Source organism: Rattus rattus, chromosome X, assembly GCF_011064425.1.
Source record: "Rattus rattus isolate New Zealand chromosome X, Rrattus_CSIRO_v1, whole genome shotgun sequence".
Lineage (NCBI taxonomy): Eukaryota > Metazoa > Chordata > Mammalia > Rodentia > Muridae > Rattus > Rattus rattus.
Genome location: NC_046172.1, coordinates 70,131,651 through 70,153,785, shown reverse-complemented (window position 1 = coordinate 70,153,785; position 22,135 = coordinate 70,131,651). Strand labels below are relative to the sequence as shown.

General features: G+C 37.7%; 2 protein-coding genes across 2 annotated transcripts in view; one reads left to right on the top strand and one right to left on the bottom strand.

Moving 5' to 3' along the window:
• Window positions 1-14,222, top strand: part of LOC116887981 (rab proteins geranylgeranyltransferase component A 1-like) — an 80,074-nt gene extending 65,852 nt beyond the window's left edge. Inside the window, 2 exon segments of the mRNA XM_032889417.1 lie at window positions 1,864-2,024; window positions 11,151-14,222. Of these exon segments, the coding sequence (XP_032745308.1) occupies window positions 1,864-2,024; window positions 11,151-11,342 (353 nt within the window). The 3' untranslated portion in view covers window positions 11,343-14,222.
• A 6,103-nt stretch (window positions 14,223-20,325) lies between these two features.
• Window positions 20,326-21,590, bottom strand: LOC116888684 (KAT8 regulatory NSL complex subunit 2-like). Its single transcript, XM_032889978.1, is given in 2 exon segments — window positions 20,326-21,278; window positions 21,281-21,590. Coding segments are annotated over 2 exon segments (1,263 nt in total).
• Window positions 21,591-22,135: the final 545 nt, after the last annotated feature.

The window sequence follows — 22,135 nt, the reverse complement described above, 5'->3', positions numbered from 1 at the left end:
AAAAAAAGAAAACTCACAAATCTAAAAATGCACAACTGGGGAAAAAAAAAAAAAAAGGTCTGCTCTCCCTAAGAACCTAGCTTCAATTCCTAGCACCCACATGTCAGCTCACTATTGTCTGTAGCTTAGTTCTTGGGAGATTCCGTGCCCTCTTTTAGCTTCCTAAGGCATCATGCATGCACGTGGTGCACAGACATATATGCAGCCAAAACAACGACCTAGCCACATAAAATAATTATCTTAGAAAGTTAAATAAAAATAAGACTCCTTAGAAAATCACTTCGTTCACTCAATCTCTTACCTTTTCCTGAAAAATGACATGTTTGCTCTTCCTACAGTAGAGATATTTTAAATTATATAAAATTTATTTATCCTGGGGACTAGGGAATTCTGGTTAACTGAATAGCATATTTAGCTGTAAATCATTCTACACCATTTCCCAATTCAATAAGAACAGTAATTGGATAATTATAACTTTAGCATTTTCTTTATGTTTCCAGTTGTGTCTTATAGACTTGTACTATTGTCACAAACGTTTTTGTATTATGGTTATGCAGAATTTGAATTTGAAGCAAGGTTGGGCTGGAGAAAACTGTAATCAGTATATATATTAACAGCAATATTTTCTTCAATGAATGGTAATTTCATTATAATATTTTAAAAGAAAAGAGGCAGAGAAATCATCACTATAACAAGAAATAGGCTGTAGGAATTGAGGCTAACAAGATCGGAACTTTCTATAAACCCTTGATATTTTCATTACTGAGAATAAGACTAAAATCAATTCATAAATTACTTAGTGAATGTCTTTTGTGTACCAGGCCCTGTATTAGGGGAAAATTTTAAGAACTAAGTCTACTCCACCTATATGTTCCCAGATGTTCTGTCATTACATACCAGATGTGATGGATGCCTGCTGTTAAATGAGAGAACTTGTACTCAAAATGACATTCAACCTTTCGGCCTCATTTTTTGCTAATTGTTTTTTGTTTGTTGGTTCTCATTAATTTTATGATCCAATAATATGCAGCTTTAGAGTGAGAGTTAGAATATATCATTTTAAAATCTGTGTATACTATTTTAAAGAAATCATTCATATACCATAAAATTTTCACATTTCAGGTGAAAACTCCAAGTGTTAAAAGGTATATTCACAGAAGTGTCAAAACATCTCTAGAAAGAAATATAAAATGTTTCTACTCCTGGCCTCTGCCAAAGAAACTCCATACCCACCAACAGCCACCTGACCTTTGTCCTCAATCCCTCTTCCTGACCTCTGAGTAACCATTAATTCCCTCTATTCACTGTGTGTTTGCTTATTCTAAATAATGTCTTTTTAATATTATTAACATCTCATATGTATTAAGTTACTGTGTTACATATTAAGTTGTTTTTCTATGTGAAACATGATTTATGCTATCTTTTCACCTTGGGAGATAATCTAAGGGTGGGGATGAGTGTAGGAACGTTAATATTTTGTTGCGTTTATTTGTTTGTGTGTGCATATGCATGCAACACTGCACATTTGGTCAGAGGACAATTCAGCAATTCTCCATCCATCATGTGCACCCCAGCAATTGCACAGCAGTGTTCAGGCTTAGTAACCAATGTCTTAACCTGCTGAGATGTCTTTCCAACATTTCAAAATAATTTTAAAATCTAACTTGTGCTGGATTAAAAAGCTTTCACTGTTTGAATTACCATATACTTATCTTAAAGTTTGTATTTTCACATTCACTAAGTGCATATATATATATAAATGTCTTATTTACTATAACATCTAATTATGGCTTTATTGGTATTTGGTCACATAGTAAAGTAAATTATGTTTTTCAATGTAATAAAATTTATTTCTATCATTAGAAAATGAACAGGTTGAAAAGCCAAGACTTCTATGGGCACTCTACTTCAATATGAGAGACTCTTCAGATATCAGCAGAGATTGTTATAATGATTTACCATCCAACGTCTATGTGTGCTCTGGCCCTGACTCCGGTCTAGGAAATGATAATGCAGTCAAACAGGTAAGTCATTAGTGTTCCTCAGTTTTGTATTAAGAAACTGATGTGCTGGGATACATGGGGGTAGGGAGTTCTTCTAGGAGGGAAAAGAAATACTATGAACTGCAGTGATACCTTAGATATACTTTATCAGATATTTCACTTCTTTGAATTATAGAAGGAATTGTGAAGGCTTATTTATGAGTAGTACTGTGAGAATAAAGAATAAAGTTGTTAGAAATATATATGTCCTTAAAATGAACTTAAAGTATCTTTAAATAGTACTTCTAATATAAACAGTTGGATTATTGGTGCACATTTTGAAAACATAGATGTTAACCTCCAACAACCTAAGCCATTTCTAGAAGGATATAACTACGAAAGTATATAAGATATAATTTTACAGTGGTTTGATGCATTTCTTAATCTTGGAAAAATGAATAATTTTATTTTACATAATTAATATAACACATCAATGTTTTGACTCAAGCCAGTGCTAGTTTAAACTCAAAGCTCAGGCCTAAAAGCTGTTGTTATAGTTGCCAAGAAGTATGTTAAACCCAAGTGTGCTAGTGTTAGGTAGAGCTGTGAAAAAGTACATGTTTATTCTAGGTGCCAAAGTCACACTATGATTCCATGAAGCAGAAGATTCTTAGGGCAAATTAGAATACACAGTTTTTACCTGGATAGGAAGAAAAGAACACAAGGTGTGTTTTGAAACAGACATGTATACTTTTTCACATGCTTTTGGCACATCCATGTTTGAATCGATAAATAGATAATTTAATGCTATTTTTGTATTTTTAGTAATTTCTGTTCTTTTTGTATTTTCATGTATGTACATTGTATATTCTGACTACTCTTCATCTGTTCATTGCAATTTCCTTGGCAATCTATCAGTAATCACGCACGCACACACACACACACTCTAAATCTCATCCCCCTAATTACTAGTTTTGATTTTGTTAAATGCCCTCACATAGTTTTATTAGTGCCAAATATATGATCTAAGTTTGAAACTAATGTTGAGAGTGTAGACTACTGGATATACAGTCAGATCCTCTTCCTGCAGTAGCTCAGCACTGTGGTAGAACCCTTGAGTCCCATCCCCTTCCTGACAGTGATGAGGGCCCAACTTCTGTGGACACAGCTGCTGTGAGTTTGTGGTTTTCATGACTATGTCTTTTTTTTTTTTTAAAGATTTATTCATTTATTATATCTAAGTACATACACTGTAGCTGTCTTCAGATAGACCAGAAGAGGGCATCGGATCTCTTTACAGATGGTTGTGAGCCACCATGTGGTTGCTGGGAATAGAACTCAGGACCTCTGGAAGAGCAGTCGGTGCTCTTAACTGCTTAGCCATCTCTCCAGCCCGATTATGTCTTTCTTACTTGCAAGATAATATTTCACAGCCATTTGCCCCATCTTCCTTCCTCCCCCTCTCCTACAGTTCCCTGAGGTTTATGGAGAGGGGATGACCATAGGTAACATGGATTCAATTCATGTCAATCTTTTTGTACCAAGTAACTTCATTTTGTACAGTGTTTTATAGTCACAGCAGCAATTCTATGAACAACAGTCCAGACTTTTGTCGTAATATTTTATATTTCATCATTAGCATCTAATGTTGGTCCTAGAAAATTATTCTAGGCCTTCATTGATATCAAACAAGCAGGGAATTCCAACTCTTGCCCATGGCTAGAGATTTGCATTGCAACTTAAGTTAATAACTTCATTTATACTTTGATAACCCAGGTTTTTTAAAAGATTGAATTTTCAAATAAAGCTTTTGCCAGGTAGCTTAGGTTGAGATTTTTTTCTTGGGTAAACAAAAAGAGTTATATTGTAAGCACTTTTGTGATCGATATACAGTAGACTAGAAGAAGAGTACAGTTAAAGGGCAATCTTATGCAGTAATTTGCATCACAAAAGATAACTTTCATAACTTATGTGAAATATAATGAAGAAAACAGCTTTAATGATCATTTGTGTGCTCATTAACATGTTATATAATCACTCGAGGAAAAAATATACCTCTTTAAAGAACATCAATAATATTTGTAAGTTGCCAGTTTGTTCAGATAAATTGAGCTAATTTCAGGATATCATCATGTGGTTATCTCAAATATTGGCAACTTCTGCTTTCTGAATAAGGATATTCATGAAAGCTCTCCGAATATTATTGTTGCTCTGTAGAAAATACAGACCCCTGCAGAGTTGTAGTAATTGAATTTCTTCAAATAAAACTGTACATTTTAGCCTTTGGAAATTTTGCACCTTTTCTTTCTTAGTAGTGCACAAAGACTGAATATGTAATTTGACTTTCTTGTATAAATATGTGACAACTTATGATTTTGAGGTACACAGAAGACCTACACATCGATCTGGCCTTAGAAGCCACCAGTTCAAATACATGTAGTGGTAACATGTAGATGGGGAATATGCCCCATTCAAATCAAGGACAGATGGTACAGGTGGAGAGAATCGTATTTTTTTTTGGAGCTGGGGACCGAACCCAGGGCCTTGCACTTGCTAGGCAAGCGCTCTACCACTGAGCTAAATCCCCAACCCCGAGAGAATCGCATTTTAACCTGCACAGGATATAAACATTATAAAGTCCAAGTAACCACTTCTTAGTGGAGCAAAACATAGGAGAGCTAGAGCTTAAAAGAAGTACCAGAGGTATGACCAGAGCAGGTAGGCCTGGGGAACTTTATAATGGAATATTTAGAATTGTGGGTTTTCTCTTATTGGTAACAGGGTGGTTTTAAGCTGGGAAGTGGCATAAAGAAGTTTTGTTTTCCATAAACCCTACTGAGAGTACTGTAGAGATGGATTATGGTATGAACCAGAAAAATACACCAGTTTAACAGATGGTGCATGATGGAACTTTGTCAGTGGGAAAAGAATGGAGTTTAAGAAATAAAGTGACATCCCCATGGTTTAACAACTGTTTCTATGAGGGAGTAAAGGGGAAGGAGAACTATAAACAGGATGGATGTACAGGACAGAAAAAACATCAGGGAGAACTGAGGTGTGACAGAGTAGAGGCCTTGGTTTAAATCTTTGAGCCTCCACCATTGGAGCCAGGAAGCTCTAGCAAAGGCATATGGTGAATTCACAGGGTGAAGAGCAAAGCAAGCATCAATGGTATTTAAGGTATTCATAGTAGGCTGCAGAGACTCAACCCTGATCACCGTGCCGCACATTTGATCCACAGCAGTTAGTCATGTCACTGAAAATTTCTATCATCTGATAAATATTTCCTTATTGTCCTCACATTGTACTTCCTAACCATTGCTTCTATGATTTACATATGTATATATTACCTATATACACAAAATCATGCCATATTAATCTTTGTGTCTAGCTTATTTTATATACCATTCCGTTCCTTTCAGGTTATGTTATCATAGATAAGAGTAGTTTTTATTTTTTGTAATTTTATAAAAGGCCAGATGTTAAGTGTTCTCATTACAAACATCCAACTGGTAGCTATGAAGGTTTTATTTTATTTTAAATTATTTTGTTTATTAACTTTCCAGCCATTGGCTCCATGCTAGTAACCCCTCCCACAGTTCCTCATCATATTTCTCCTACCCCTTGCCTCCAAGAGGGTACTCCCTTCTCCACTCCACAACCAGGCATCCCCCTTCCCTGGAGCCTCAAGTTTCCCCAGGATTAGGCTCATCTTCTCCCACTGAGGCCAGACCAAAACACCCTCTACTATATATGTGCCAGGATCCTTGGACCAGCCCGTGTATGCTGCCATGTTTGTAGGGTCTGGGTTGGTAGAAACTGCTGATCTTCCTATGGGGTTACTCCCCCCTTCAGCTTCTTCAATCCTTCCCCTAAATCAACCATAGTGCGTCTTTTGCCTTACAGAAGCCATTCAGATTCACGAGGTCCCATTTATTGTTGATCTTAGAGCCTGAGTTATTGGTGTTCTGTTCAGAAAATTTCCTCCTGTGCCAATGAGTTTGAGGCTCTTTCCCACTTTCTCTTCTATTAGATTCAGTGCATTTTGTTTTATGCTGAAGTCCCTGATCCACTTGGACTTGAGTTTTGTGCAAGGTGACAAATAGGTATCTATTTTCATTTTTATACAAGTAGACCAGCACCATTTATTGAACATGCTTTCTTTATTCCACTGTATGTTGTTGGCTTCATTGTCAAAGATCGAGTGTCTATAGGTGTGTGGGTTTATTTCTGTTTTTGATTCTATTTCATTGATTGACCTGTCTATTTCCCTGGTAGAATTTTGGAGGGCAGTTATGTATACTATCATACCATCTGCAAATAGTAATACTTTGGTGTTTTCCTTTCCAATTTGCATTTCCTTGATCTCCATTTGTTGTCTAATTGCTCTAACTAGAATTTCAATTATAATATTAAAGAGATAGGGAGAGAGTGGGCAGCCTTGTCTAGTCCCTGATTTTAGTGGGATTGCTTCACGTTTCTCTCCATTTAGTTTGATGTTCACTACTCGTTTACTGTATATGGCTTTTACTATATTTAGGTATGTGCCTTGAAGTCCTGATCTTTCCAGGACTTTAATCATGAAGGAGTGTTGAATTTTGTCAAATGCTTTCTCAGCATCTAATGAAATGATCGTGTGTTTGCTTTTCTTTGAGTTTGTTTATATAGTGGATTACATTGATGGATTTCTGTATATCGAACCATCCTTGCATCACTGCGATGAAGCCTATTTGATCATGATGGATGATCCTTATGATGTGTTCTTGGATTTGGTTTGTGAGAGTTTTATTCAATATTTTTGCATCAATATTATAAGTGAAATTGGCCTAAAGTTCTCTTTCTTTATGCAGTGTCTATGTGGTTTAGGTTTCAGAGTAACTGTGGCTTCATAGAAGGAATTGGGTAGCGCTCCATCTGTTTCAATTTTGTGGAATAGTTTGGATAGTATTGGAATGAGGTCTTCTATGAAGGTCTGATAGAATTCTGCACTGAACCCATCTGGACCTGGGCTCTTTTTGGTTGGGAGACCTTTAATGACTGCTTCTATTTCTTTAGGAGTTATGGGATTGTTTAAATGGTTTATCTGTTCCTGGTTTAACTTCTCTTCTGTACCTGGTATCTGTCTAGGAAATTGTCCATTTCTTGCAGATTTTCAAGTTTTGTTGAATAGCTTTTGTAGTAGGATCTGATGATTTTTTTGAATTTCCTCTGATTCTGTAGTTCTGTCTCCCTTTTTATTTCTGATTTTGTTAATTTGGACACACTCTCTGTGTCCTCTCGTTAGTCTGGCTAAGGGTTTATCTATCTTGTTGATTTTCTCAAAGAACCAGCTTTTGGTTCTGTTGAATCTTTGTATAGTCCTTTTTGTTTCTACTTGGTTGATTCCAGCCCTGAGTTTGATTATTTCCTGCCTTCTACTACTCCTGGGTGTATTTGCTTCTTTCTGTTATAGATGTGCTGGTATGTTGCTAGTATGAGAGCTCTTCAGTTTCTTTAGAAAGGTACTTATTGATATGAATTTTCCTCTTAACAATGCTTTCATTGTCTGTCATAAGGTTGAGTATGCTGTGCTTTCATTTACATTTAATTCTATAAGGTCCTTGTATTTTTTCTTTATTTCTTCCCTGACCTTACCCGGGGTTTCTGGTTTTGTTGTTATTGAAGTCACATTAGTCCGTGGTGATGTCATAGAATACATGGGCATGTTTCAATCTTCTTGTATGATTTAAGGCCTGTTTTGTGTTATATGGTCAATTTTGAAGAAGGTTCCATGAGGTGCTGAGAAGAAGGTATTTTCTTTTATTTGAGGATGAAATGTTCTGTAGATAATCTGTTAAATTCATTTGATTCATAACTTCAGTTTGTATTACTGTATCTGTGTTTAGTTTTTGTTTCAGTGGCCTGTCCATTGGTCAAAGTGGGGTGTTTAAGTCTTCCACTATTAATGTGTGAAGTTCAATGTGTGTTTTGAGCTGTAGTAAAGTTTCTTTTATGAATGTAGTTATCCTTGCATGTGGGGCATAGATGTTCAGAATTGAGACTTCCTCTTGGTGGATTTTTTTCCTTTGATCAGTATGAAATGTCCTTCCCCATCTATTTGATAATTTTTGGTTGAAAGTCTATTTTTTTTTCATTATTAGAATGGCTACTCCAATTTCTTGAGATCATTTGATTGGAAAACTTTTTTCCAACCCTTTACTCTGAGGTGGTGACTGTCTTTGTTGCTGAGGTGTGTTTCTTGGATACTGTAAAATGCTGGATCCTGTTTATTTATCCAGTCTGTTAGCCTGTGTGTTTTCATTAAGAATAGAATCCACTGATGTTGAGAGATATTAAAGACAGATAATTGTTAGTTCCTATTAGTTTTGTTGCTGCAGGTGGTATTATGGGTGTATGATTCTCTTCCTTTGGGTTTCTTGTGAGATGTTTAATTTCTTGTGTTCTCTTGGAAGTAGTTAACCTCCTCGTGTTGGAGATTTCGTTCCAGTATCCTCTGTATGGCCGGATTAGTAGAAAAATAATGTTTAAATTTTTTCATGAGATATCTTGGTTTCTTCATCTGGGATGATTGAGAGTTTTGCCTGTTAGTATCCTGGGCTGGCATTTGTGTTCTCATAGAGTCTGGATGACATCAGTCCAGGATCTTCTGACTTTTAGTGTCTCTGTTGAGAAGTCTGGTGTAATTCTGATAGGTCTGCCTTTATGTGTTACTTGGCATTTTTTCCTTACAGTTTTTAATATTTTTTTCTTTGTTCTATCCATTTAGTGCTTTGATTATTATGTGACAAGATAATTTTCTTTTTTGGTCCAATCTATTTGGTGTTCTGTAGGCTTCTTGTGCATTTATGGCTGTCTTTTTCTTTAGGTTAGGGACGTTTTCTATGAGTTGGTTGGAAGATGTTTTCTGGCCCTTTGAGCTGGATTCTTCACCCTCTTCTATTCCTATTATTCTTAGGTTTGATATTTTCATCGTGTCCTTATTTCATGGATATTTTGGGTTAGGAGCCTTTTACACTTTGTATTTTCTTTAACCGAAATGTCAATATTTTCTATGGTATCTTCTATGCCTGAGACTCTCTCTCTATGTCTTGTGGTGATTCTTACATCTGTAGCTCCTGATATCTTTCCTAAGTTTTCCATGTCCAGGGTTGTCTCCCTTGTTGTTTTTTATTATTTCTATTTCCATTTTTAGTTCTTAGACCCTTTTGTTCAATTCAATCACGTGATTGATTTTATATTCCTGTAGATCTTTAAGGGATTTCTTTGTTTCTTCCTTAAGGGCTTTTACCTGTTTGCCTGTGTTTTGTCTGTATTTCTTTAAGGGAGTTCTTTATATCTTCCTTAAATGCCTCTTACATCTTCATGAGGTGGAATTTTAGGTCATTATCTTGCTTTTCATGCATATTAGGATAGCCAGGGCTTGCTGCGGTGGGAGAACTGGGTTCTGATGGTACCAAATTGCATTGGGTTCTGTCACTTATGTTCTTGCACTTGCCTCTACTCATTTGGGTCTTTTTGGTGTTAACTGCCCTGGGTGTCTGACTAGAAATAACCTTCTTGGAGGCAGGTAGAGCTCTGTGATCTGAGTTAGAGCTGATCTCCTTGGAGGCAAGCACTGTTATCTCTGGTTAGTGTGTGCCTCTTGTGTCTCCTGTTAGAGCAGGCCTCCTGTGCCCTTGGTTACTGTGGACCTCCTGTGCCCATGGTAACTGTGGACTTCCTGGGAGTCTCACAGGCTGTAGCATTTGGGCATATTTCCTCGTGGGGAATTGGGAGAGAAGGGAGGTGAAGTTTGGGGGTTGGGAGGTTAGGGCCTATGTCAGCTGGACTGTGTGAGTGTCCCAGCTACCGTTCATATTTGGGCGAAACTCTCATCTGTGCCTTTGGTTAGTGCATACCTCTTGGGGAGGTTCACAGGCTAGAGTGTTCAGGTGCTGAATGCTTGGCCAGGCTGCTGATCTGGCCCAGGTCGGGAAGTGGGCCAAAAGTAAGGTTGAGCTTGGGACCTGTTTGTATGCTTCAACAAAATCAGTTGGGTTAATCGTTGGATAATTGTGTGCAAATTGGAGTTCTAGATAGAAGAGGACCACAGAGGGACATTTTGAGATTAGGTATAAGACATGATGACTATTATCCCAGCTATGGACCTGAGAATTATCCTATATCCATGCAAATGTGCATCTAATTCTCTTTGGCCTTGATGGTGACACCAGCTTTATCTATCATTAAGTACCCAAAACTATTCATAGCTCTCCATGACTTGGGTTATGACCCACTGACCTTATTTCTAATTATGGATCCTGAAGTGTTCTGTTCCTGAAATTGAGCTTTTATTTTATATTTTATATTTATATTTTATATGTCCTAGGAAACAATAAATGCAAAAAAAAAAAAAAGGGCTCCATGAATAAAGGTACTTACCATGAAAGTCTGACAACCTGAGCTTGAATCCTAGAAGCCAAGTCAAGAGAGAACCAATTCTTTGAAATTGTTCTCTAGCCTCTATGTGTATGCTGTGGCACTTGTATACACACATGTCATACACAAAGTTATTATCCTTCCACCAAACTCATCTGCTGACGGGGTCCAGATGCTGAATATTTTAGGTTGTAAAGCTTGTGTACTCTTTATTGCAGCTCTTCAACTCTTTCATTAAAGAGCTAAAAAAAAACCAGCTATAGATAAGTAGGTAAACCAATGTCAAGTGTGTTCCTATAAACCTTTATTTGCAAAAGTAAATGTGGTCTAGTTTGGATCTTTGGGCCATAGATGGTCAAGTGGTCAAGTTTTTGCCAAATAGAGGACCTTGTATGTACATTATGAAGAAAGGTGAAGCAGTGTAGAAAACCATTATGTTCTTTACCACCTTACAATTTCACTTTCTTAGCAGTTGCCAAGAGTAGAAGTTCCCTATTGTGACACAAGTCTAGCTAACTGTGAGGTGGATTATTGTCACTTGCCACATTTACTATCTATTTGCTTATTATTAGCATCTTATTTGCTTTTGTACTTTCTTATATTGTCCTGCTAAGCTCAGTCACATGTACTGGTTAAAACCTGATTACATGAATTTTTAAAGATAGTATTTTTATTTAGATAGCCCCACAAGTGCATATATATTTAAGCTGCTGATGTCCAAAATTTAATTTTCCTTATATCCTTGGCTAGGCGGAAACACTTTTCCAGCAAATCTGCCCAAATGAAGACTTCTGTCCAGCCCCGCCAAATCCTGAAGATATTGTTCTTGATGGAGACAGCTCACAACAAGAAGTTCCAGAATCCAATGTCATACCCGAAACCAACTCAGAGACTCCCAAGGAAAGTACAGTCCTGGGAAACCCAGAAGAGCCTTCTGAATAGTGGATATGCATCAGACTTAACAACCTACTTTGGAAATTCCTCTTGCCCTCACAGTGTTCTCAATAGAAGGAATATTTGAGATCTTTAAAATACAACAACCAATTTATTAGGTAAAATTAGAAGAAATGAGTCCCAGAAATCCAAAAAGGAATTTTCTTCAAAGAGGTCATTTCCAGAAACATAAAACACTTATAAAGCACATTAACTTGCCTATTTTAACATACCAAACCTGTAAGATTAGCAGGTGACAAATATAAATGGACTGATTCCTAGAAATGTAGTTATGATGTAAAAGGGATCCTGTTCTTCATTAATAATTATGTTCTGTCCACATAAATTTGTTTGCCACTTGGGATCTTTTTTGTTGAAAGCCACATCTAGAGAGTCAGCTCACATACTTATTTTGGTTATTTGAATTATATTTTAATCTGGGTATGATATAACATATAAAATCATATGTAAATATGGTAGAGTAAAGCTAAACTATCATTATCTGGCCAGGAGCCTATATTTGGAGTAAAAGTTGATTTTATTTTCTATGTTAAAAACTGAATATGTTAATACTAAGGTATTTAGACATTTTGCTAATTTTAATTTCTTAGTAATTAGTGATTTGGATGTATATCATACACACATTGGCTAAAATTCAAAGGTGAAGAAATAGAAGACTACAAGCAAACATTTGGATAGGGTGAGTCTAAGTCAACTCAAGCACTAACATCGTATCCACAGAATTAATTTCATCATAGGTATGTTACTAAATATCTGAGGCAAATTGTTTAGCTTCTTATCTTCAGTTTTCAGGTATCAAGTGAATCATTATACCTATGATTACAGAGCAGTTATGAAGACCAATGCCTTACAGTGGTTCTTCTGGAATATACTGTTTTAGAACTTACCTGTTAATTGATCTGTGGATAAATATCAAACCAACCTCATGATTACAGCATTATAGTTATTGCAGTAAAGTTTTAATGCAAGTCTGTTTCCTAAACTCATTAATAACAGGTGGAATGGTGGTTCTTGAAGTCTTAGGAATACTTGATAAATTCATATTTCTCTTCTGGCAACTAAACCAGAACAGAGTGTTAACAGTTAATAACCTGTAATATACACTTTACATGAAAAAATGAGGGCTATCCATTGCCAGAAAACCTATTTGCAATGCCTACATTTAAATGTCTCTAAGCTCTGATGATCTACTTTCTTTGAGCAATAGTTTGGACCTAGAACTGCCTGTAAATAAATATACAATAAATAAACCCAATGCTTCCTGTCAGGGAGCCATGGCTCCAACGAAAAGCACAGAATTCTTTCTCCATGTGCAGCTGGTTCCTGACCTGGCCAGGTTGCAGAAAAGATTTTAAAGGTCCCAGCACAGATTCTTAAGAAATGGAAAAATCCAAGGAATGTAGCTCTTGCTGACCCCTGCAGATTGAGATGGACTGAGAAAATGGGAAAAACTTCCCAGCCTCCCAGGCTACTCCTCTCAGGCTGCCTGCACCTCCTGCTGTCCAGCCCTCTCCTTCTCTGGAGAATCCTTTCCTTTTTATAAAGTCACACAAATCAGGGACAGAATCACTTTATAACCTACTTTGTCACAAAGCTTCAGCTCTTACGTCAGCTGTTGTTTCCTGGAGCCCACCTAGGGCATGCACTAAATGCCAAGTATGCACCAGTAATGCACCAGGTACTGGTCCTGCCTCTCCATACCAGCAATATGAAAGTTTCTCTTAGTTGAGAATGTTAAGTTGGAATACAATCTCAGTTAAGTCGCACCAGTCCAGTAAAAATGTTATACTTTGTTATAATCTTAGAGTTAAGGCCTCCTAAATGCAGCATGTACATTTATATAAGGAAACTATTAGGCTTGTTAGGGTTAGAATAATTAGAATAACTAGACACCTTTAGGACATTGCAGCTGTCTAAATGGTAGAACACAGAAACTATCTTTTGTTTCATGGCCCAGCTCATACAATAGCCTTTTATCATCCTTTTGATGCGATCAGAAAAAAAATCTCTCTTCCAGATCATTTACTAAATCTATTGTTAAAATGCTTAAAGCTCCTGAATATGATTAATGATGGCTAAAATACCACAAAATTGTTTTCAAAATTCTAACAATTAGACCTAATTCTTGTTGCCTCAGACTGTCATACTAAACATTTGAAGAGTGTTTTCTTTTGTTTTCTTTATTATTGCTTAATACTTGTTTTTTACTGTATTAAGTTCAAAACAACACCAACAACAAACCTTAAGGTTGTGTTGTAAAACCATGTGTAAAGTCAGATGAATAATATTGCTGTTTTCCTTAATGTAAACATTTCCATAATTTTAAATTTTGAAGTTGCTGGTATCAATTTTTTTACTTGTTTGTTTAAAGTATTTAAATATGCATGCCTGTTTCTAGAAACCAAAAATGGTATCATTAATTTAAGTGATAAGATCCAATAACTAATCCTATGTTGCTTTTATATATTTTTTCTAGTTGGTGTGCCTGTCCAAGAAAGCATATATAATAAATGTCAGTTTCTATTTTTATATAATAAAATGGCCATGGTCATGGGTAACTTCTAGAATAGTGGACATTTCTAAAATAATATCCACAATTATACTGTTAATTGTTGACAATTATTAACTTCTGGCAAGATTGTTTCTAGAATTGTCTGCCCTGGTATTGTTATCTAGTTCCTAATAGTAACAATCATTTAAAGGAATTAAAAAAAAATTTCTTGCAATTACTTATGTACTACTATTGGTATTGAATAATTTGTCTTTTACTCAGTAAAAGTTCTTATGTATTTAAAAGGGCATGAACATATAATAAATTGCACACTGTAATAGAATTTTCAGAGAAAATAAAGACTTTTCAATGCCTTACCATGGTAGTGGCCTATTTTCTTTATATTTGTATGGGGCTAGAGGCACTGCTCAGTGCGAGGGAGACTTTGCTTAGCAGTGTACCCTGCTAGCACGTGAAATGCAGGTAGCCTGCTGTCTAGCACTTTCACTCCTCGAAGAACCTTTCCTTAGTTTATAGTCAGCTCTGTATGTGCATATGTACTGATTGTAACTTAATAAGTATTCTTTAATAGGAGAGTGACTTAATGTGACTTAATGTATATGTATTGATTATTATAAAATAGTAATCCCAAACACCACTTAAAAAGTATAGAGACCAAGAACTAAAAGATAGCCTTGAATCTGAGTTAGTTTTCTGCTCTTTCTTATACTGATATGTAAATAGTTGTCAGCTGTGTGTTTTAAATTTCAAGGCACCTACCTATCCACTATGGTAAATTTGTAAGGAAAGCTATCAAATTTTGCATGCTTTTGACTTATATAGCAAAATGTTCTAGATACCAGTATTAATGTCACTATCAAGCAAAAGCAGATGGTACTTTATCCTGAGATTAGTGGTACAGAGGCTATAAGGCATACACTATGATTTTACAATACATTGATCTCCTACAACTTGCTTCCACCTCTTAGAGAAAATGAATCCCAAATGGATTTTTATGTTTGGTGATGAAAACTGGAAATGCTTTTCTCTTAGGTGTTTGAGTCTCTTAACAGCTTATTTGCAGTAAGAAAGTTGATTACTTCTGTTCTTTGTATGAAGAAATAATTCATTTAAGTTATAGTTTTCCTTAATTGAAGTAATCAAAGGATACTGATATTTTCTGTCAACTCCAAGTAGTTCATGAAGCTTCTGAAACAGAACGTATTCAGAAGCTAACCAGAACTCTTGTGAAACTGGCAATTTATCTGTGAGATTATTAATAAATCAAGTTTTCAAAAGCTAAGGTTAATTGAATTTTTAAACAAGTAGCTGTATTATCCTTCAAGCACCTTGGAGCTCATAGAATATTCACACTCTTTTAAAAAAGTGCTTTGATATGTTTGAATTGTCTTTAATGATAGCAGTTTAAAACACCAAGCACTTTAACACTTGGTGTCCCAAGTCACATTTTAAAGGCTGTATTTTCCACTAATGTGGTTTTGCTGTGGTTTTCATTGAGAAGTCCTTGCCCTACAAGTTGCCATGTCTGTTCTTTCTGATGATGACGACGCCTAGGACCATTTGACAGACTCAGTACTTGAATCTCAGTAGATAGATTGTAAAGTCTTTTTGTCTATCATTGTAAGAAAATTTTTCTTGTAACTTCTATCAATGCTAACAGGACTTGTTTGTGTAAATCCACTTTCTACAAAGTAGACAGTTGAACCCTAAAAGAAAATTAGTGATGTATACTCTCACTGATGGAGAAGCAGCACTAGTTAGCCATATTCTGGATTTCCATGTATGGTGGAAAAGCAGCAGTGTATCGGGTCGGCAAAAGATTATTGATAGAGCTTGAAATTAAATACCAGCTCTTCATTTTCTATTTCTATTTTAATACATATGAGAAACTTGCATTTTTAAGAACTACCAGACCCCCGCCCTAGAGTTCCCAGGCACTAAACCACCAACCAAAGAGTTCACATGGACAGACCCATGGCCCTAGCCCCATATGTAGCAGAGGATGGCCTTGTCAGGCATCAATGGGAGGAGAAGCCCTTGGTCCTGGGAGGGCTTGGTGCCCAGTGGAGGGGAATGCCAGGGTGGTGAGGTGGGAATGGTTGAGTAGAAGAGCACCCTCATAGAAGCAGGGAGATGGGGATGGATAGGGGGTCTCCGAAGGGGAAGCCCAGAAAAAGGATAACATTTGAAATGTAAATAAAGAAAATATCCAAGAAAAGAAAAGAAAGAAAAAAAACTACCAATATAAGTTTCTCTTGAATAGGAGGAAACTTTTGTTGGTTGGTTGGTTAGTTGTTGGTTGGTTGGTTGGTTGGGTGTTTTGTTGGTTGTTGCTTCTTTTATTTTTTATTTTTCTTATTTATTCATTAAAGAATTAAATCATACCATTTTTCATGAAAATGGTTGTAACTGAAAATTATAGTATTGAACAAATAAAGACAAATATTACATCTCTTTGTGGATCATAGATCTAATATAGGTTATATATTATACAAATATGTAATATATAGGCAAATATATATACATATATGTATATATATAATTTTACATAAAATTAAAAGTGAGACTGTCTGGAGGATTGAAGCGAGATGGGATATAATGGAAAAGGGTTTTAGAGTGAATGTGGCCAAAGCATATAATATAGTGTTTGAAAAGTTTTTTTTTAATTTTATTTTCCTTGGATATTTTATATATTTACATTTCAAATGTTCTCCCTCCCATAATCCCTCCCCCCTTTGCCTGCTTCTATGAGGATGCTCCCATTCCCACCCACCAACTCCAACCTCAATATCCTGGCATTACCCTACACTAGGGAAACAGGTCTTCATAGAACTGAGGGCTTTTCCTCCTATTGATGCTAGACAATGCCATCCTCTACTACATATGTGGCTGGAGTCATGTATCCCTCCATGTGTACCATTGGTTGGTGGTTTAGTCCCTGGGAGCTCTGGTAGTGTCTGGTTGGTTGATATTGTTGTTTTTCCTATGGGGTTGCAAACCCCTTCAGCTCCTTCAGTCTTTTCTCTAACTCCTCCATTGTGGTCCCCTTGTTCAGTCCAATGGTTAGCTGCAAGCATCCACATCTGTGTCAGTACGGCTCTGGCAGAGCCTCTTAGGAGACATCCATATCTGACTCCTGTCGGCAAGCACTTCTCGGCTTCAGCAACAATGACTGGGTTTGGTGGTTGTTGTTGCTTTTTTAGGCAGAATTTCACTATTTATCCCTACAGAGCCTGGAAGTTGGTATTTACACAAGATACGCCTTGAACTCAGAGATCTACTTGTTTCTGCCTCTTCAGTGCTGGCTTTAAAGTCATGCACCATCACACCAAGAGTAAAATTTTTAATTAAATTTTAATTAGTTTGAGTTTATTCATGAGTAGTGTATTCCCATTACTTCCACTTCCTCCTACTCCCATATCCCTGTCCACTCTCAAATTCATAACATCTTTAGTTATTATGATTTTACACACACACACACACACCACAACCTACTATTGCTAATATGTGCTAGTTCTGAGCACTTGGGATTGGCTAATCTATCAGGAACCTCATCCCTGGGGAAAACCTATTCTTCCTTCACATCAGTCATTGATTGGCTTTAGCTCTTCATAAGAGTGGGTTCTTCTGGAATTTACCCAGTCAATGTTGATATGTCAACATTGTCATTATGCAGGTCTTTTTAAGCAACTATATAGTTATTCCATCAGTGCAGCATTACTATCATATCTAGAAAACACAGTCCATAGCAGCAGGTGTTCTGTTCCACTTCGATGATTTTCCTGAGCCTTCACGTGATAGGGGTTGTTTTTGTAAATGCATCATTTGGGACTAAGCATCCATGCCATGGTTCTTAATCTGCATTTTGAGCACTTTCAGATCTCTGTAATAGTCTCTGCATGTTGCAAAAGGATGCTTCTTTGATGAGTGAGTTATACTTACTAGAAGGTATAAGGATAAGTCAACACTTTGCCATTATTATTAATATGCCAATAATACTTTAAAAGTTCTAAGCCACATGCATGAGTAGATGGGCAACACTAGTTGGACACAGGGCTGTTGAATTTAAAAAGAGGATGTGACATAAAGATTAGCACAAGATGGGAAAGAGTGTGAAAACTAGGGAGAAGTTAGAGGGAGGTGTCGCTGATCTGGAGGTGGTGAGACCTGGGAGAATGGCGTTGATAAATGAGGTGAACTAAGGACTCATGTGTCAAGCATCAGGCAATTTATATTCTGAGGGTGAAGAGAAATCACATGAGTAAAATCCTTGAGTTCAAGTTGTATACAACCACCAAGATAAGCCACATGTGTCAAAAACATGGTCTTCCAGAAAGGCATATAAAGGATGCTTTTACCATTAAATTGAATAACAGCAAGCAGTAAGGTGTAATCAGAAGTCAACCCACTTCTGATACACATACCCGGGAGGAGCATGAAAACACAGTCTAAGAACAATTCTGTGTTTTCAGGAAACTGAGATCATAGGACTATTTACTTTCTTCTCACAAGCACTCAGAATTCTCACGCAAATTCATTCCTGGACCATGTTCCAACAGGGCCATAGCAGTAGAAGGATATGATCAAAATGAATTATTTAAATCTATGGGGTTTTCAAAGAATAAAAAATGTTTTGCAAATGTTGAACATTTTAGACCCATACAATAATAGGTCTACCTACACCGCCGCCACCTCAATTGTCAAAAGAAGCTAGACCAGCGTGGGGGTAGAATTGGCAGACTTTATAAGACTGATAGTAGCCAAGAATGGTGAGTATGAGGAAAAATACTCACATATCAGTATATAAATTGGCAAGATCTTTTCCTATGAGGAGTAGCTTGTCAATACCTACCAGGACATTAAGTGCACATAGCTTGTTTTCCAGCTCATAGTTGGAATTTCTCATAGTTGGTTTACCAGCTTATAAAACGTTCTGTAAGTGTATGTGTTAAAGCTACAGAATTGAAGATGTCTTATGGATCTTATAGATTATGGTAGATAGATGTATAGTGATGTCTGGAAAACTGCCTAAATAAGTAAGTATCTGGAAGGAATATCCTCTGGAAAGGTGAAAATATGAATGTCTAATACATAGTTATTAGAATTGAGGTTGATAAAGCTATGAGCTATGGTTCCCGATAAAGGATTGTGAATATCCTCTTTTAATGGAACCTTGGGGTATTCATGATAGTCCTTTGTGGCCTTCCCATTCTTAGTAGTCAGTAGTAGTAGTAAGCCATAGTGAACAAGATCAAGGATACACATATACACATAAAAATAAAATATTGAAAGAATATATTGACAGAAAAAATTGCCAAAACATTTGTTCAAACCATATCTCAAATCATCTGTTATAAAAGCAAAACTGTACTCATTTAACTCAGAGCAGCTGTAGATGTCTGCTCACCATCAATCCAGTCTACTATGGACAGCGAATATGCTCATTAGTCCTGGAGACCTGAAGCTGTTGAAAGTTGATAACTTTAGGGAAGGAAAAGACAGATTTTTCTTTTTTAAGAGTATGGTTGTTGGTAGGCCAACCACATCTTGGTGGATAGCTCAATTCCCATGAGTATATGGACAACAGAAATTGGAACTGGTAGATTATTAAGAAAAAAATGATATGAAGTTAAGAGGCAGTAAAGAGGTAGGGGTAGATCTGGGGGTAGTGGCCAGTGAATATGATCAAATTACATTATGTGAAATTCTTAAAGAATTAAAACTACTTTTAAATAAGTAAAATTTGTGAAAATGAAAAGATGGAGGAAATTTTTTATTTTCATAACATTTTAACATTTAATAGAAACTATATACAATAATTTCACTATATCTTACATGAAGGAGCCACCACAGAAATTTACATAAATTAAAAGCAAGAATAATTAAGGAGAGCCCAGACCTGTGAACTGCTTTTCTCAGTCAATTCACTAGGAATGGGGGTTTATATTGCCCAATTATGTGGAGCAGAGGAAAGGCTTAAATACAGGCTTTAGATATGGCTACAGATACTAAGAGCCAACACCTGAAGAGCACCGTTCTTCACCACAACCAACCCCGCCTAGACATCCATGTGGATCTCTGTCCACAGCTCAGAAGTCCCATTATAAATGCCTCTTTCCCAGTCAGTCTCCAATAGGCACTGCATCACAAAGGCAGGGATCACCTCACGCTCTTCCTCGCAAAAAATCCCAAAACTTAAATACTAACTTGTCATCCACACAGACTTGGGTTATGTTAGTCTACAGCACTCTAAAGCCCCGGAGGAAACAACGTGGTCTGAGCTGTCCCTGTTCAGTGAGAGATGATCAGAGATACACTTGTCTGAAGAATGGAGAGTTCAAATCCAAAGGCGGTGAACAATCCCAGAATGAACTGTCAACTGATAAAAGTGGGCTCTGGTTTTCCATTTGCAGTAGCCAATCCACGCCGAGGGAATTACATTATGAGGTTTTCTCTACATTATGAGGTTTTCTCTACATTATGAGGTCCCTGGGATCTGCACCCATCCCCAGCCACCTGTATCTGTCCCGAGCCTCCGGCAATTTCTGTGACGGAATGATCTTCTAGAGTTAGGGAGGGATCAAAGAGCAAGGGTGATGGAGGGCATGACATGCCATCACCTAAGACATCCAAGTCATCACTGAACTCCAGTGGTAAACTTTCAGAGGGCTGAAGCTCGACAGCACTCAAGTACAGATCCATGGGGCCTGCTTCCAGATCGTCTGGCACAGACAGTACCTGCTCGGGCTTATACATCTGAGGAGGCAACTGGAAGTGCAATGGAGAGCAGGGGTCCTCAGAAAGGTTAACAGGAACTGGCTTGTTGCAGGGTACCTCTTCAGATCCCTGGCAGCATTTGAAGAGAACCTGATTTGTATCCTGACAGATATGGGTAAGGCAGTGTCTGGTCATTGGAAGAGACTGATTGGAGCAGTGAACATCATCCACAAAGGCTAAGCACCTCTGACTGGAACGAGTGGTATGAGCCTGTTGAGCAGCCCCCTCTATGGCCAGCATTCTGCGTTCCTTCAGCTGCCTGTGTAGTAAGGCTTCTACTCCATAGCGTTGGTGGTATCGCCTGAGACATTTTAGTCGCTTTAAATTCTGTCTCTCTTTGGCCAAAAGTCCCTGGGGGCCAGTCAGGAGACTACCTAAAGCTTCGTGCTCCACTTTCCGATTATGTAAGTAACGGCGCTTCTTCTCTTTGAGCAGGTGCTGTAGTGGTTTAAACTGATCAATGTACAAAGAATGCAAACGAATCAGCTTTTCTCTCATAATAAGAGCCACCTCCTCAGCTGTATAGTCCAGTATCAGGCTCGCCTCACTTTGGCTACTCTCTGGGGTCTGCGAGCCCAGCTCTGTTTTAGCATATGAGCTGAATTGGCATAAGAGGGTTTCACCCATAGGGCCTTCTTCATTTGAGCATGAAGTGCTAGGGCATTCCTTCGAGCATGTTCAGCACAGAAAGACACCCCATCTTTCTTCTCGGGTTTTGGGGCAGCACTGGGGCATCTTTTCCCATTCTTCGTCGAAATGTAACTACATTGTTTGAAGGGTGCATTCTTGTCTTCAAGAATATGCTTAAGGCAAAACTCCTGCCCCTCCAGACGCGGCTGAGAGCATGGGCGGTGAGTGAACGAACAAGAGAGGGGCTCCTGAGATCTGGGCACTGGGGTGATACTCCCCAGATTGGTTGGCAAGACATGAATCCGAATCCTGTTCATACCAAAACCACGTTGGCTGAGTCTCCACAGCAGCTGACCGGAAGCGCGGCGCCTGTCCCACGCGGCACCACTGCAAGGGCGCGCCCCGCCCCCACGCCCCGGCCCGCGGCCTTTGTCCCTGGCCGCCTCAGAGCTTACAGCCCAGGCCCGAGCGCCTACACGGTCATCTTGCGAGCGCCATCTTGTCCTACGGCTCCAGGCACGAGAGAACCTGGCTCCCGAAAGCCCAACAATCAGAATGACTCTGATGCTGCAGGAGACGACGTACCGCGCTGAGTTGATAGAAAGGGCGAGCAGCAGCCTAACGGCAAAGGAGAAGAGCCCGGCACGGCGCCATCTTGATGGAGGAAATTTTAACAGACAAAATATCTCACTTTTGTATTTGGGGAAACTGAGGATCTAAGACTTTGAAGTCAAATCTGAATTTGAATCCTGATGTCACTTGTTCACTGTAACCCTTAGCAAATCCTCTCAGTCTCTGGCTTTCAATTTCTTTGTATGTCTCATGGGAATCATGATAGCACTTGCTGCGTATGATTTTTGTA